Source organism: Leucoraja erinacea, chromosome 12, assembly GCF_028641065.1.
Source record: "Leucoraja erinacea ecotype New England chromosome 12, Leri_hhj_1, whole genome shotgun sequence".
Lineage (NCBI taxonomy): Eukaryota > Metazoa > Chordata > Chondrichthyes > Rajiformes > Rajidae > Leucoraja > Leucoraja erinaceus.
In genome coordinates, this window is record NC_073388.1 from 6,279,735 (window position 1) to 6,296,699 (window position 16,965).

Below are 16,965 nucleotides of genomic sequence, written 5' to 3' on the forward strand. Positions count from 1 at the left end.
GTTCGCTGAAATGGATCAAATCCATAGAGTCGTATCAGAAATCTTCTCTTTGAGGACAGAAAGAAAAAATACAAATTAATTAATATATTTTGGCTGAAGATATTTGCAAACATCCAAGTCACTGCCTGAAAAAGGCAGCCAACATCATCAAAGACCCGCACCATCCTGGCCACACACTCATTTCACCATTGCCATCGGGAAGAAGGTACAGGAGCTTGAAAACTGTAATGTCCTGGTTCAGGACAGCTTCTTCCCTACAGCCATCAGGCTTAAACACGACAACAAATAATCTCTGAACTGGAACTTATTATTATTGCACTATATTTGTTATTTATTTAGTATGTGTAAATATATACACTTAACTTTTTCTTCTCCCGTTATGTACTATGTTTACATATTCTGTTGTGCTGCAGCAAGCGAGAATTTCATTGTCCTATCTGGGACATATGACAATAAACTCTTGACTCTTGATGTCAGCATAGACATTGTGGCCAAAGGGCCTGTTTCTGTGCTGTACAGTTTTTGCACTGTCACCAGAACAATGACATTCTTACTTGCATCAGCATTAATCTGTAACCAATATGTATAAAAAACCGTTTTAATAAAATCTGACAATGTGCACATTAACCACATGTGATTTTTTTTCTATTACTAATCTCAAATTGTGGAGTACAGAGTACAAATAAATAAATTATGTGTCTTTGTCCCAAGCATTATGGCAGGTACCGTACATCCACATCAGCTGTTTGTTGCCATGGGTTGGAATAGAAATCTTCCCAGAATGTGAACTCATGTAGATTGATATATCTCACTAACCCTAATAATTATGTGACTATAGAAAGATTGCTACTTGTGCTATAGCCCCATCTCGTGCATGAATGGGAAACTGCAAGATAGGAACTTTGTAGTTACAGCTCAATGTAAGAAATAAACGCATCTATTATAACTTCTCAAATGCTTTCGTTAATTTTGTTTGAAACGTCGTCTTTGCTGCATGTGGGGAAATGTGGTCCCTAAGGCTAGAGAGATTGCTTCACCAATGCAGCAATGACCAAATACTCTGGGATACTGAATAAAGGTTTAGATTAAATATTGCTCAGGAAATAAGGGTGCAACACCAGACTCATGAACAACCTCTTCCTGTCTGTTGCCAGGCTTCTAAATGGCTCTTTCACAAACAAGGGTACAGTCCGATTCTCCTCTACTTCATTACGGACATTGGCATTGGAGGGTGGCAGGTTGAAGTGCTAGAACCACAATAGACATGAAAGGGCATTTGTGCAAAGTATTAATATGCCAGTTCATTAGATAGGCAGCAATTCAGAAACTGGCTAAGTGCTCAGATGTGAATCTGACAAATGACAGAGAAGCCAAGAAGGTTGCTGGAAAGAAACTGGAGAAAGATGAGCTGTAACATGTAACATGAGCACCTCATGACCCAAAAGTAGAAACTGAATTATTTTCCAATGGATACAATTTGTTTTTATAATTTATTGATTTAATATGAAACACCATATACAGAGGTAAATTAGTGCAGAATAAGCCATGAGGCCGCAGGCCATTTTAGCTCATCTGTACTCTTCATTGTGAACACTTGGTCCATTTGTTTATTCTGGTCTCCAGTCTTCAGGGGTGATTTTGCCAATTGGCGAAAGGTTCCATGTGATCCCAGTCTGCGTACAAACCTATGTGCAAACAGAGGAAAGGATGTAATACATATTATTACCATTACATTCTCCAAAGACAACAGAACTTTGAAGAGGGACCAAAGATAGACGCAAAATGCTGGAGTAACAGCGGGCCAGGCAGCATCTCTGGAGAGAATGGATGGGCGACGTTTCAGGTCAAGACTACTTCAGATTTCAAACTGAAGAGACCTATAGTTTTCGCGGAAACAAGTTCATTACAATATTTGATCAAGAATGTCAGACTTCTAAACACAATACTGATTTTTTTTAAGTAACTTCTGCAAAATGACAAAACTATAGGCAAAGTACCCTTGAAATTATTTCATAATCACCAACCTTCTAACAATGGATAATGAATGCAGTACTCATAAAGAACATCATTCTCCAACTGCAAGACAAATAAAAATAATACAACTGACCTAATACACGGAACTCTGAACTTTAAAGAAAAATAAATTCTTGAACGTAGACACAAAATGCTGAAGTAACTCAGCGGGACCGGCAGCATCCCTGGAGAAGAGATACTTCTTTTCAGGATCCTTCTTCAGACCCTTTGTCCCGAGCCGAAACATCACCTATTCCTTTTCTCCAGAGATGCTGCCTGACCTGCTGCGTCACTCCTGCATTTTGTGTCTATCTTGGGGAAATAAGAGGTGTTTGCACTATTGTGGTAATTGGTTTGGAGAACTAAGGGTAGACACATCTATGTGTCTGTTCATCATCTATGGTGAAAATGGATAGCTATTTTATTTTAATCTGAACCCTTATTCAGACCTAATATAAGGCATTTTAAAATAAAATGGGGAAATAAAGGGTTGGAATTTTTGTGTTATTGGTGTTGCATTATTATGGTTATTAATTGATTGATTATTTTTGTTCTGGAGGAAGGTTGGGGAAGAAAGGGATTGCAACAGGAGTTTTACACTGTTGTTATTAGTTATTGATTTGTTTTTCCTTCTCTCCAGAGATGCTGCCTGTCCCGCTGAGTTACTCCAGCATTTTGCGTGTATCATAGGAAGAACTAGCTTTGGTTAATCCTCATTTAGAGAAGATAATCAGTACTGAACAACGTCTGATAATAATGGGGAAAGCAAAGCAAAGTCACCATTATGGTATCTGCTTGCCAAAGATGATTTGCCATAGCACCCTTGGCATTCCCTCACGTATCAAAATAAGGATTTAACTACTTGATGCACTTAAAAACCACTAGAATATTTTAAATAGAAACCATTTCCTCTGTTGTGGCCTCAACAAGGGTTAAAATCCTTAAAAGGTAAAAACTTGGTATTCTCAGATGTTAAAGCATCATGTCGAAGTACAAATCTGTAACTCTCACTTCAAACCTCACCATTGTCAATACCCAAATCCTGATATCAGGTTAATTGAACAATTCAAAGCAATTGATTATATTCGTATTATATACAATCATTGATACAAAAGGTAAAGATCAACCAAAACCTGAGTCTAACTACTCATCAGAACAAGCTGCTGAGTATTTTCAACAAGAAACCTTGTTTCGTAGGTAGGAGGAAGATATGGTATTTTTCTATTGTAGAAAACTGTTTGATCTAAATTGAGAATTTTTTTTATTGAAATGCTATTAATGTAACATTTTTTTATGTGAAAGTTCTTCATTTTAGCTTCAACTCTTGAATTCACGGCATTGCCCGCAGATTAAACCCAACACCACCCAGTTAAAGTAAGTTAAAACAAATCATTAGTTCACACGAATGAAAATGGCGTAGAATCCATTCTCAAACTAAATGGGTGTTACAAATTCAAAATATAGAACATGCATTTGAAAAACTTACATAAGTCCAAATTGAAGCACAGAATACTATTCCTCCTGCCAGGATAGCAGTTCCATATCTGTCATGGAAGTCAGGACCAGTTTTGTGATGAGCATGTCTTGCAGCAATTTGGCGAATGCTCCGACCTGCATTGTTTTAAAAAAAGATTTACAATTAACATTTTTAATTCATTCCAACTTAAGACTGCCACACAAATTCATGCAAAAATGACAATAAAACTGGCTCCAAGTCTGAATAAGGGTCTCGAGCCACACCGTCACCCATTCTTTCTCTCCAGTGATGCTGCCTATCCAGCTGACTTACTCCAGCATTTTGTGTCTACCTTTATCTCCAGTTATTTTTCCCAATTATCATTTCCTTACAGCCACATTTTGTGGACTTTAAATATTGTCAAAAGCCATCTTGCAGCATCTTGTCAAGTAGTTGCACCACCCATATCATCTCTGATAATCAATAACATTTATTGAGATACAAGGAAAGGGTCGCGACATGAATAGATGATATATCAGATTAGTATCCCAAAACGTCATCTATTCATGTTCTCCAGAGATGCTGCCTGACCCACTGAGTCACTCCAGCATGTTATCTTTATTTTTGTAAAACAGCACCTGCAGTTTCTTGTGTCTCCTGGTTGCTACCTTTGCTATTTTTTTTAATTTAACTGTACGTTTTGTTTAAAGTTGTGAACACTGCCCCAGTCCATCACCGGCTCTGACCTCCCCACCATCAAAGGAATCTATCGAAGTCACTGCCTCAAAAAGGCAGCCAACATCATCAAAGAACCACACCATCCTGGCCACAAACTCATTTCACCATTGCCATCGGGAAGAAGGTACAGGAACCTGAAAACTGTAACATCTAGGTTCAGGAACAGCTTCTTCCCTACAGCCATCAGGCTATTAAACACGCCAACAAATAAACTCTGAACTACAACAGACTATAATTATTATTGCACTATATTTGTTTATTTATTGAGTGTGTGTATACATACACACACTGAACTTTTTTTTCCTCCCGTTTTGCGCTCCGTTTACATATTCTGTTGTGCTGCAGCAAGCAAGAATTTCATTGTTGTATTTGGGACACATGACAAATTCTCTTGACTCTTGATGTCAGCATAGACATTGTGGCCAAAGGGCCTGTTATATGTACTGACAACAGAACAATTACATTCTTACTTGCATCAGCATTAATCTGTAAACACAAAGCAGGCATCATAAAAATAATGAATACATTAATAACCACAAATGCTAAACTAAATTTCAATCCCTAAATCAAACCACTTACTTCCCCAACCTTCTTCCATAACAAAAATAACCAATAAATTAATAACCATAATAATGCAGTACCAATAACACAAAAATTCCAACCCCTTATTTCCCCATTTTATTTTAATATACCTTATTTTAGCTCTGAATAAGGGTCCCGATTCAAATAAAACAGCTATGCATTTCCACCATAGATGCAGCATTTTGTATCTCCCCTTAGTTTCCCAAACAGATAACCAACCTCTTATTTCCCCATGATTGACACAAAATGCAGGAGTAACTCATCAGGTCAGGCAGCATCTCTGGAGAAAAGGAACAGGTGATGTTTCGGGTCAGGACAAAGGGTCTGAAGAAGGGTCCTGAAAATAAGTATATTTTCTCCAGAGATACTGCATGACCCGCTGAGCTACTCCAGCATTTTGTGTCTATTTTGTATAAATTAGCAGTTCCTTCCTGCATGCTTATTTCCCTAAACGTTGTGGGGGGAAATTAATAAATCAATATCTACAAGTGCAAATCACCACTGTAAAACACTATTCCTGCCCCTTATTTGCCCAACCTTTATAACAAAAATAATCAATAAATTAACATGGTCATAAGTTGTAGGAGCAGAATCAGGCCATCCGGCTCATCAAGTCTACTCCACCATTCAATCATTGCTGATCTATCTTTCCCTCTTTAATCGACATATAGATTGGTTCAATCAAGGGTTGGCGGTGGAGATGCAATGGTAAAAATTTACAGACTGCATGGATGAACCGCAAAAATTGTTCATCCCTGACAGACAAAAAATTAAAACCGTGGCTGACAAGGAAAATCAAGGATAGTGTTAAATCCAAAGAAGAGGCATATAAATTGGCCAGGGGAAGCAGCAAACCGGAGGACTGGGAGAAATTTAGAACTCAACAGAAGAGGGCAAAGGGGTTAATTAAGAGGGGGGGAAAACAGCATGAAAGAAAGCTTGCAGGAATATAAAAACTTCTTTAGATATGTAAAAAGGAAAAGATTAGTGAAGACAAATGTAGGTCCCTTACAGTTAGAGACAGGTGAATTTATAATGGAAAACAAGGAAATGGCAGAACAGTTAAACGAGTACTTTGGTTCTGTACTCACTAAGAATCTCCCAGAAATACTGGGGGACCGAGGATCTAGTAGGAAGGAGGAACTGGAAGGAATCCACACTAGTCAGGAAATGGTGTCAGGTAAACTGTTGGGACTGAAGGCAGATAAATCCCCATGGCCTGATGGTCTGGATCCCAGAGTACTCAAAGAGGTTGCCCTAGAAATCGTGGATGCATTGGTGATCATTTTCCAATATTCGCTCAACTCTGGAGCAGTTCCTGTGGATTGGAGGGTAGCCAATGTAACTCCACTTGTTAAAAAAGGAGAGAGAAAACAGGGTATTATAGACCAGTTAGCCTCACATCGGTAGTGGGGAAGATACTGGAGTTGATTATTAAAGAGGTTATAGCAGCACATTTCGAAAACAGTGACAGGAGCAGTCAAAGTCAGCATAGATTTATGAAGAGGAATCATGCTGGACTAATCTTCTGGAATCTTTTGAGGATGTAATAAGTAGAATGAATAAGGGAGAGCCAGTGGATGTGGTGTATCTGGACTTTCAAAAAGCCATTGACAAGGTCTAACACAAGAGATTTGTGTGCAAAATTAGAGCACATGTTATTGGTGGTGGGGTATTGACATGGATAGAGGTTGGCAGACAGGAAGCAAAGAGTAGGAATTAATGGGTCCTTTTCAGAATGGCAGGCAGTGACTGGTGGAGTGCCACAAGGCTTGGTGCTGGGGCCCCAGTTATTTACAATATATATTAACGATTCAGACAATGGAATTAAATGTGACATCCCCAAGTTTGCAGGTGACACAAAGCTGGGTGGCAGTGTGAGCTGCAATGAGGCTGCAGTGACTTGGGTAGGTTGGGCGAGTGGCCAGATGCAGTGTAACGTGGATAAATGTGGCGTTATCCACTTTGGTGGCAAGAACAGGAAGGTAGATTATTATCTGAATGGTGTGAGATTAGGAGAAGGGGCGGTGCAACAAGACCTGGGTGTGTTTGTACTGAAAGTAAGCATGCAGGTACAACAGGCAGTGAAGAAAGCTAATGGTATGTTGGCCTTCATTGCGAGACGATTTGAGTTTAGGAGCAAGGAGGTCCTACTGCAGTTGAACAGGGCCCTGGTGAGACCGCACCTGGAGTATTGTCTGCGATTTTGGTCTCCTAATTTGAAGAAGGACATTATTGCTATTGTGGGAGTGCAGTGTAGGTTCACCAGGTTAACTCCCGGGATGGCGGGACTGACCCATGATGAAAGAATGGGTCGACTGGGCTTGTATTCACTGGAATTTAGAGGGATAAGAGATCTGATGATGAAAAAAAATAGAGTGGAGGTGCAGAACCTGGCGGACTGGTGCGCACGTAACAACTTGTCACTAAACACCTCCAAGACCAAGGAGCTAATTATTGACTTTAGGAGGTTCCATAATGGAGCATACGCCCTTATCTCCATCTACTGGGACAGTGTGGAGAGAGTGTACAGCTTTAAGTTTCTGGGCACTCACATTTCAGAGGACCTCACATGGTCCACCACACCGCTGCGCTGGTCATGAGGGCATGCAGTTCAACCCTTCCAAATGTGAATCTATGCATGTCACCAGAAAGAGAGGAATCCAGGCAAAACATCTTACAATATACTTGGTAGCACCCTTGAAGAATCCAAACAAACCAAGTATCTTGGCATCAAATTGCAGAACGATCTGCGTTGGAATGGTCAGACTCCTCATGCAACGGTGAAAGCAACAGGTGTCCTAAAGGCGCAACTTTCATCATTGTTCAACTTCTGTCAACGAGAAGCTATACTTCACCCTCGTTAGACCTCATTTGGACTACGCAGTCGAAGCATGGGACCCATACACAAATAAAAACATTTCTTCCATCGAACGTGTCCAAAGACAGGCAGCTCGATTTATTACTAACACCTATGAGAGGGAAGTGAGTGTCACCAAACTTCTGAATTCTCTGGGGTGGAACCCTCTCCAAGACAGACGTGAAGCTCACCGTTTAAACCTGTTTTTACAAAATGTTAAATGGTCAGCTCGACATAGACTACAGGACCTACACCGAACCAATTAGGAGCAGACGAGGGCATTCGATCCAATTTGCGATCCCAGCTACAAAGACAGATGTATACAGCAATTTGTTCTTCCCCTGCACAATTACATGGAATAATCTCCACCCAACTATAGTTACCCAACGAGATGCAACTAAATTTAAAGTAGCTCTTTCTTCCCAATAACCCTTTCTGGCTTAAGCCCTCCCTTCACCACCTCCAGTTTAAATTCCATTTGGAATATTTTGGAGGACCAAGAAACCAAGGCACAGCAACGATTGTTCTTCCTGAGAACATTAAAAAAAAAGACTGGTTTCCCCCAACAGCTGCTGACAACCTTCTACCGCTGCACCACAGAGAGCATATTAACGTATGGCATCACTGTGTGGTATCTCAGCTGCACGGAGGCGGAGAGGAGAGCTCTTCAGCGCATCGTCCACAGAGCGCAGAGGATTATTGGGACACAGCTACCAGCCTTGGAGGGCATCTACCACACACAGTGCCTCAGGAAGGCCGTCAGCATCCATAAAGACTCCTCACACCCTTGTAATGGACTGTTCGAACTACTTCCCTCCGGCAGACGTTACAAGGCCTTCTACGCCCGAACCTCCAGACTCAGGAACAGCTTCATTCCCAGAGCTATAGCGGCTCTGAACCGGCCCTGCTGAGTGCCCCCCATCCCCCCTGGACTGTTTCCCTCGGATGGTCACGTCGCACAGACACATCTGCACTTTAGTCTGTTGAACTGTTTTACTGTTCTTTTTACAATCCATGTTCTCGGGATATCTAAATCCAAATTTTATTAGTTATTTATGTTTTGACATCGGTTGGAAGCTGCATACCAAATCTCGTTGCGCTTATGTGCAATGACAATAAAATATATTATTATTATTATCTTATAGAAACATATAAAATTCTTAAAGGATTGGGCAGGCTAGATGCAGGGAAAATGTTCCCGATGTTGAGGGAGTCCAGAATCAGCAGTCATAGTTTAAGAATAAGGGGTAGGCCATTATGGACTGAGATGAGGAAAAACGTTTCATCCAGTTGTGAATCTGTGGAATTCTCTGCCACAGGCAGAATTTTAGATGATTAGCCACGATCATATTGAATGGTGATGCTGGCTCAAAGGTCTGAATGGCCTACTCCTGCAAGTTTTTTTCTATGTTTAACCCAATTCTCCTGCCTTCTTCCCATAACCCCGACACCCTTACTACCCAAGAACCTGTCAATCTCCACCTTAAAAATACTCAATGACTTGCCTCTACAAACGTCTGTGGCAATGACTTCCACAAATTCACCATTCTTTGCCAAAATAAGTTCCTCTTCGTCTCCTTTCTAAAGGAACGTCCTTTTATTATAGACAATAGACAATAGGTGCAAAAGCAGGCCATTCGGCCCTTCGAGCCAGCACCGCCATTCAATGTGATCACGGTTGATCATCCACAATCGGTACCCCGTTCCTGCCTTCTACCCATATCCCCTGACTCGCCTATTTTTAAGAGCCCTATCTTATTCTGTAAAGGAAGGAATTAGGGAAGTCCTTCCTGTTAGGGAAGTCCAGGACAAGGGGTCACAGCTTAAGGATAAAGGGGAAATCCTTTAAAACCGAGATGAGAAGAACTTTTTTCACACAGAGAGTGGTGAATCTCTGCCACAGTGGGTAGTTGAGGCCAGTTCATTGGCTATATTTAAGAGGGAGTTAGAGGTGGCCCTTGTGGCTAAGGGGATCAGGGGATATGGAGAGAAGGCAGGTACGGGATACTGAGTTGGATGATCAGCCATGATCATATTGAATGGCGGTGCAGGCTCGAAGGGCCGAATGGCCTACTCCTGCACCTAATTTCTATGTTTCTATGAACTGCAGGCGCTGGTTTGCACCAAAGAGAGACGCAAAACGCTGGAGTAACTCAGCGGATCGGGCAGTATCTCTGGAGAGAAGGAATGGGTGACGTTTCGGGTCTGAAGAAGGGTGCCGACCCCGAAACGGAAACATCTCCCATTCCTTCACTCCATAGATGCTGCCCGTCCCGCTGAGTTACTCCAGCATTTTGTGTCTCCCTTCGATTTAAACCACAATCTGCAGGTCTCTCCTGCACATTTGGGCCTTCTGTGTCAATGAATGCCACAGATTCACCAATCTATGACTAAAGAACCCCTTATTTTAACCCCCAACATTTCTCCTTAACTAAAAGAAAACATTAAAAGCAATGTACACAAAAATGCTGGAGAAATTCAGCGGGTGCAAAAGCATCTATGGAGCGAAGGAAATAGGTAACGTTTCGGGCCGAAACCCTTCGGGTTTCGTCCCGAAACGTTGCCTATTTCCTTCAGGATTTCGGCCCGAAACGTTGCCTATTTCATTCGCTCCGTCGATGCTGCTGCACCCGCTGAGTTTCTCCAGCATTTTTGTCTTCCTTCGATTTTCCAGCATCGGCATTTCCTTCTTGAACACATTAAAAGCAATGTAATGTTTGAGATCATGAGGAGGTGCATGTGGCTCCCCTTCCCTTCCCTCTGCAGCCTCCTCCACTACAAGGTCACATCCATGCCCTCTATTCGCGCGGATTGAGAATAACAACATCTTTGACAATCTACAGGAAAGCTGAGCAAGCACGTTATTTTTTTCAGTTCGAGCTGAGCCGGGCTGGCTGTTTACTGACCGGACAGAGCCAGCAGTTTGCTGGTCAGAGGTACCATCGCTCCCGTCGCCTTTCTCGCTCTCTCTGTCTGCCTTCACACACAAAATGGCGGCGCCCTCCCTCCCCCACCGCGCCTGCGCCTTCCCTCCCCCCCCACCGCGCCTGCGCTAACCACCAAGATGGGCCACTCCAGCAAAATACAATGGGCTGACGTTACGTGTAGTAGCTACGGGGGGGGATCCCGGGCATTTATCCCCGTCCATTTTAGTAACCTGAACCTACCCGACCCGAAATGTAATCAACGTTGTGATTATAGGGTGATTTCTCCAAAGGTCAAATGAGCGTAGATCCCCCCTCACGTGACCGAAAATTCTGGCTGGAGGACATCTCTCAGTTTGGTACATGTAAGTGAATGGGGAAACACGCACTTTCCCACCCGTTAAAAACATGGAAAACGGCCGATTTTTGAGCTGAAATTTTCTGTGCTAGTCGGGGTGACCCTGAAGCACAGCGACCTAAATTTTCAGGCAAAACAAAAGATAGAAAGTGAGGTAATTACAAGAGGGAACTGAAGGTAGAAAGCCGCGGAAATGAACAGCTGACAATTGCCGTGGTGATTTTAAGATCCAAAATATCGGGAATTATCGCATTTGCTCGCTGAATTTCATCAAAAATAAGGCATTATTAACTTAGTTTTGATGAAATTCAGCGAGCAAATGCGATAATTCCCGATATTTTGGATCTTAAAATCACCACGGCAATTGTCAGCTGTTCATTTCCGCGGCTTTCTACCTTCAGTTCCCTCTTGTAATTACCTCACTTTCTATCTTTTGTTTTGCCTGAAAATTTAGGTCGCTGTGCTTCAGGGTCACCCCGACTAGCACAGAAAATTTCAGCTCAAAAATCGGCCGTTTTCCATGTTTTTAACGGGTGGGAAAGTGCGTGTTTCCCCATTCACTTACATGTACCAAACTGAGAGATGTCCTCCAGCCAGAATTTTCGGTCACGTGAGGGGGGATCTACGCTCATTTGACCTTTGGTGAAATCACCCTATAGGGTTAGATTCATAATTCTGTCAGTTCATACTTCTTGTGAAGAATAAAATTTGACTCTGGTAATTGTCTTTTTGTTTTAAATAGTTTTTAAATCATTTCTTTTTAAATGGCTCGCAAGCAGTGTTTGAGTTGATTTTGTAGTGACCGGAACCTACCCGACTCGCAGGGTAATTAACATTGTCTTTTTTTTAATGTTTTTTAAATCATTTCTGCAACAACCAGGTTCAGGAATAACTACTTCCCCACAGCCATCAGGCTATTAAACCTGGCTCGGACAAAGCTCTGATTATTAATAACCACTTTCTGTTATTTGCACTTTACCAGTTTACTTATTCATGTGTGTATATCGTATAGGGACACATTTAACTGTTTTGTAGTAAATGCCTACTATTTTCTGTGTGCTTAAGCAAAGCAAGAATTTCATTGTCCTATACAGTAACACATGACAATAAACTCACTTGAACTTGAACTCACAATGGCTCACAAGCAGTGTTTGAGTTGATTTTGTACTTTTTGTGCGTGATATAGGGTTAGATTCATAATTCTGTTAGTTCATACTTCTGTTAATTCTTGTTAAAGAATAAAATGTTTATAAACACACATACATGAATGTGATATAAATGTGATATAATCTGCTATAGGGTATTTGCTAACCACCCCCGCCCTCCTCCCAGCAATAAACAAAGCTACATTTGCCCCCTTCGCTTACATTTAGAACAACCATGAACAATCCACAATTTAAAAAAATCAAGGCGGCAGGGGAAAGGTTTCGGATGACGTCAGGACTCGTTATCCGCATGCGCAGTTGGTCCTGTGGTACTCGGGACTACAGTTCCCAGCATGCAGAGCGGCGGGCGGCAGGCGGCAGGTAGGGTGGAAGGCCCATCGCCTCATCAATGTTAATAAACCTATTCCTTCGCGCCCGCATTATCCCTCAATATATACACTTCACATTGAAAGCCTGATTAATGGAGATGGAGAACTGTTTTGATTTATGAGCATTTCATCCGCTTCTGGCCTGAGGCCAGAAACCAAAAGAGGCGCCGGAGCCGTTCGATCGGACATTTTAGCGGACGCGGCTGTTTGGAATAAAAAAGCTGCAGGTAACAAATAAAACCGAATCAAACAATCGCCCATCAAACAAAGAGTATTACACGGCAGTTGCGGCCAGGGTTATGAGGCTGGTAATCAGGTGCAGCGTGTAGATGTCAGGATGGCCGAGTGGTCTAAGGCGCCAGACTCAAGGAATAAAGTCCTTCTGCATTGAAGCGGGTGTTCTGGTCTCCAACTGGAGGCGTGGGTTCGAATCCCACTTCTGACATACACTTTTTCCTGCATTAAAACAATTCTTTTTTAAATTTAGGGCATGGCTTTGCATTTGTAAACCAACAGCTCAAGTTCCAAAGTTACATTAAAATAGTTTAAAAAAAAAAAAAAAAATTAATCAAGCCATCCTGAATTAAATGACATGTAGAAACAAAATGCTGGAGGGTCCCAACCTGGGTAGGGGGTAAAACGTTGTTGATTCTGGATTTGTTAAAAACAGCATTTTAAATGTTCCCCTTTGTCGGTTGCTTTATTATGGTAGAAGTGTAAACTCATATTACTGAACAAAACAGGGTGGGGGTAAATTTACTTTCGAAAATTTACTTCTCTGCCACAGAAGGTAGTTGAGGCCAGTTCATTTGGCTATATTTAAGAGGGAGTTAGATGTGGCCCTTGTGGCTAAAGGGATCAGGGGGTATGGAGAGAAGGCAGGTACGGGATACTGAGTTGGATGATCAGCCATGATCATAATGAATGGCGGTGCAGGCTCGAAGGGCCGAATGGCCTACTCCTGCACTATTTTCTATGTTTCTATGAAAAGTTGCCAAAAGGTTGGGAACCCCTGTGCGAGAGTAACTCAGACGGGGGGCAGGGGGAAAGATCTCTGGAGATCTCAGGCAGCATATCTGGAGATAAGGAATAGTCTGAAGAAGGGTCTCGCACGAACCATCACCCTTTCCTTATCTCCTGAGATACTGTCTGTCCCGCTGAGTTACTCCAGCATTTTGTGTCTACCTTCGATTTGAACCAGCATCTACAGTTCTTTCCTGCACATACTGAATTAAATTGCATTTTTATTGTTTGCTTCGTTGTCAACTTCTCCTAGCTAACACTGATCTATTCTAAAGAGAGACACAAAATGCTGGAGTAACTCAGCGGGACAGGCAGCCTCTCTGGAGAGAAGAAATGGGTGACATTTCTGGTCTGAAGAAGGATCTCAGCCTGAAACGTCACCCATTCCTTCTCTCCAGAGTTGCTGCCTGTCCCTCTGAGTTACTCCAGCATTTTGTGTCTATCTCTGGTATAAAGCATCATCTGCAGTTCATTCCTTCACTATGATCTATTCTACATGTTCCTTGGTCTCATCTCTTTGGATCTCTCATTTTCAGATCATTATCCTTCCTTATCTCTGTGTCTCCCTCTCCCCTAAATCTCAGTCTGAAGAAGGGTCTCAACCTGAGCCTGAGACGTCACCCATTCCGTTAATCCAGTGCTTTCTGTCCCACTGAGTTACTCCAGCATTTGTCTGAGTTACTCCATGTGTCTACCTTGTAATCATCTGAATTAAATGTAATTCATTTTGTAAACCAACGCTAGAACAGAGATGAGGAGAAATGTCTTTAGTCAGGGGGTGGTGCATCTGTGGAATTGCCACACACGGCTGTGGAGGCCACGTCAATGTGTATTTTTAAGACGAGATTGACAGATTCTTGATTAGTTAGGGTGTCAGAGATTATGTGGAGAAGGCAGGAGAGTGGGGTTGAGAGGGAGAGATAGATCAGCCATTATTGAATGGCAGAGTAGACTTGATGGGCCGAATGGCCTAATTCTGCTCCAACAACTAATGAATATCTGCAGTTTCTTGTTTGATTAAAATAGTTTTTTCATATTTAAGTATTTTTATTTAAATAATCAGTCAAGCCTAAACTAAATGGCAATACATTTGTAAACCTCCGTTTGCAGTTCTTTATTCCTGCATTAAATATTATTATTTTCAAAGCATATTCTGGGAACATTGACAGCAGGGTGATGTGCCAGCTTCAGAACTTGTTCTGATGCCAGTGAGTTTGTGAGTTTTCTGAATTTGATGGCAGTGAGTTTTGTAAGTGTTTTTAGTTTAGGTTCATCAATGAGTTAAGAGTGTTTCATTGTCATATGTACTGAATTAGAATTCTTAAGATAGACACAAAAAGCTGGAGTAATTCAGTGGGTCAGGCAGCATCTCAAGATAAAAGTGTTTGTATTTCATACATTTCATCATTTGAAACATCACTCAGTGGGACAGGTGATGTTTCCGGTTGGAACCCTTCCACAACAAGGTGGGTTGGAGAATCAGGACTGTATTTAATTTTGGGAAGAATTATTTAGAAGCCTGGTTTATCTTCTTCTTCTTGCGTAGGGCGTGCACAGCCTAAAGTTGTTGGACAACTTGTTCTATTTCATCTTATTTGATTGTGCACGCCAGGTTGATTGCATTCGTCGAAACAGGGCGGACCACATGAAGGTTGCAATCTCCCACCCAGCCTGGTTTATTACGATTTATCTCACAACATTTAAGATTATAATTGGAAAATAATTCAAACACTTGCATGTTAGGCGTCTTTACTTCCCCTATAACTAGAAACATAATTACAATTAGCTCTATTTCCATGGTTTCTAAGGAGTCACTGCAGATGCTGACCTGTTGAGTTCCTCCAGCACTTAAGCTAATAATTGTTTTGCCCGATTATCCTAATATCAATTATGACCACGTAAAAAGAGAAGCAAGAATAAGGGAATAAATCAGTAACAAGGGGTTATATGCTTATATACTGTAAACTATTCCTAATATTTCACCTTCATCCTGACACACGAGGAACTGCAGACGCTGAAGCAAAATGCAAATGTACTTTCTGAAGTCACTGGAGATTATAACATAATCATAGTATAACAAGTGAAATACAGCACCGAAGGACAAGGAGTTCCTCCTTCGGCCCACCAAGTTCCACTAATCCTACATGAATCTCTTTTTATAGCTTCGAATTGCACCAAGGACTCTGGCGTTGTGAGTGCACCACAAAATGTAATGTGTCAGAAGTGGGATTTGAACCCACGCCTCCAGTTGGAGACCAGAACACCCGCTTCACTGCAGAAGGACTTTATTCCTTGAGTCTGGCGCCTTAGACCACTCGGCCATCCTGACATACACTGAATGAAAAATAACTGGCTTAAAAAGTGAGAAGCCAAAGACCCAGAGAATGGTATCTTTATAATTGAGTTGTTAAATGAACAGGTGAAAAAGATAACTGAAAAAAACAAAAAAACGCTGGTCTTTATATCTAAAAGACTAGAGTACAGAGGAGTAGTACAGATGTTGCAACCAATCAAATCTCTGAAACTGCTTATGTACTGTGTATACTCTGTATACTTTGTAAATTTGTTAGCGCCCTTTGTGGAGAGTATTTGCATACCGTGGGTATGCATGCAAAAAACATTCACTGTGACTTGTCACATATGACAATAAAGTATTCATTCATTCATTCACACTGAAGACAAGGAACTGCAAATGCTGATTTACAAATAAAAAAAGACACAACATGTTGGAGTAACAAACTGCGGGTCAATCCGCACCTCTGGAGAACATAGATGGGCAACGATTCGGTTTGGGACCCTTCTTCAGACAGACCTGCTGAGTTACTCCAGCACTCTATGCCCTTATATATTCACCTTCATTCAGTCACAGAAGTTATGATGTTGGAATTTTGAGCAAAACACAAATTGCTCTCCCGGCGCTTTGTGTTTTCCTGTCATTGGAGATGGCGGCGTATCTGTTGTCTACAACATTATCATGGTGTGATATGACACGGAATGAGTCCCTTCAGCCCACCGGGTCTCACCAACTATCTATCCCATTTGCATTAATCCTACATTAATCCCATTTTTATTGGTTTGAATTGTTTCCAAGACATTAACGATGTGAATATGGCCCAAAATGTAGTGTGTCAGAAGTGGGATTTGAACCCACGCCTCCAGTTGGAGACCAGAACACCCGCTTCACTGCAGAAGGACTTTATTCCTTGAGTCTGGCGCCTTAGACCACTCGGCCATCCTGACATACACTGCATGAAAAATAACTGGTTTAAAAAGTAGGGAATCAAAGACTCAGAAAGATTTGATGTCTTTATGACTGGGTAGTTCAATAAACAATTATAATTTTTTTTTAAATGCTGCTTTTAAAAAAAAAGATTAGCGTAGAAAAGAGTAGAAGTAAATCTCAGATCAAACCACATTTAGATTAGATTTGGTGAAACACCACACCATAACTCCAAAAGTAAATTGCAACGATGATTA

The 16,965-nt window shown here is 41.5% G+C and overlaps 1 protein-coding gene and 3 non-coding genes across 4 annotated transcripts; 1 reads left to right on the forward strand and 3 right to left on the reverse strand.

Moving 5' to 3' along the window:
* Positions 1–1,476: 1,476 nt before the first annotated feature.
* Positions 1,477–10,686, reverse strand: LOC129702027 (cytochrome c oxidase subunit 7B, mitochondrial). Its single transcript, XM_055643526.1, has 3 exons — positions 10,556–10,686; positions 3,500–3,624; positions 1,477–1,685 (listed from the first exon to the last, which is right to left on the reverse strand). Exons 1-3 carry the CDS (start codon positions 10,590–10,592, stop codon positions 1,608–1,610), a joined length of 240 nt encoding a protein of 79 aa, XP_055499501.1. The 5' UTR covers positions 10,593–10,686; the 3' UTR covers positions 1,477–1,607.
* A 2,110-nt stretch (positions 10,687–12,796) lies between these two features.
* trnal-caa (transfer RNA leucine (anticodon CAA)) lies at positions 12,797–12,910 on the forward strand. The gene is made up of 2 exons: positions 12,797–12,834; positions 12,865–12,910. It is a non-coding gene; the product is annotated as a tRNA-Leu (tRNA).
* Positions 12,911–15,703: 2,793 nt separating this feature from the next.
* trnal-caa (transfer RNA leucine (anticodon CAA)) lies at positions 15,704–15,817 on the reverse strand. The gene is made up of 2 exons: positions 15,780–15,817; positions 15,704–15,749 (listed from the first exon to the last, which is right to left on the reverse strand). It is a non-coding gene; the product is annotated as a tRNA-Leu (tRNA).
* A 797-nt stretch (positions 15,818–16,614) lies between these two features.
* Positions 16,615–16,728, reverse strand: trnal-caa (transfer RNA leucine (anticodon CAA)). Its single transcript has 2 exons — positions 16,691–16,728; positions 16,615–16,660 (listed from the first exon to the last, which is right to left on the reverse strand). It is a non-coding gene; the product is annotated as a tRNA-Leu (tRNA).
* Positions 16,729–16,965: the final 237 nt, after the last annotated feature.

Coding starts and splice junctions, on each gene's coding strand:
- LOC129702027 (XM_055643526.1), bottom strand. CDS start 10,592: ATGGTACCTCTGACCAGCAAACTGCTGGCTCTGTCCG. Junction 3,625..10,555: donor CAAACTGCTGGCTCTGTCCG/GTCAGTAAACAG, acceptor AAAACAATGCAG/GTCGGAGCATTCGCCAAATT. Junction 1,686..3,499: donor GTGCTTCAATTTGGACTTAT/GTAAGTTTTTCA, acceptor GTTTGCACATAG/GTTTGTACGCAGACTGGGAT.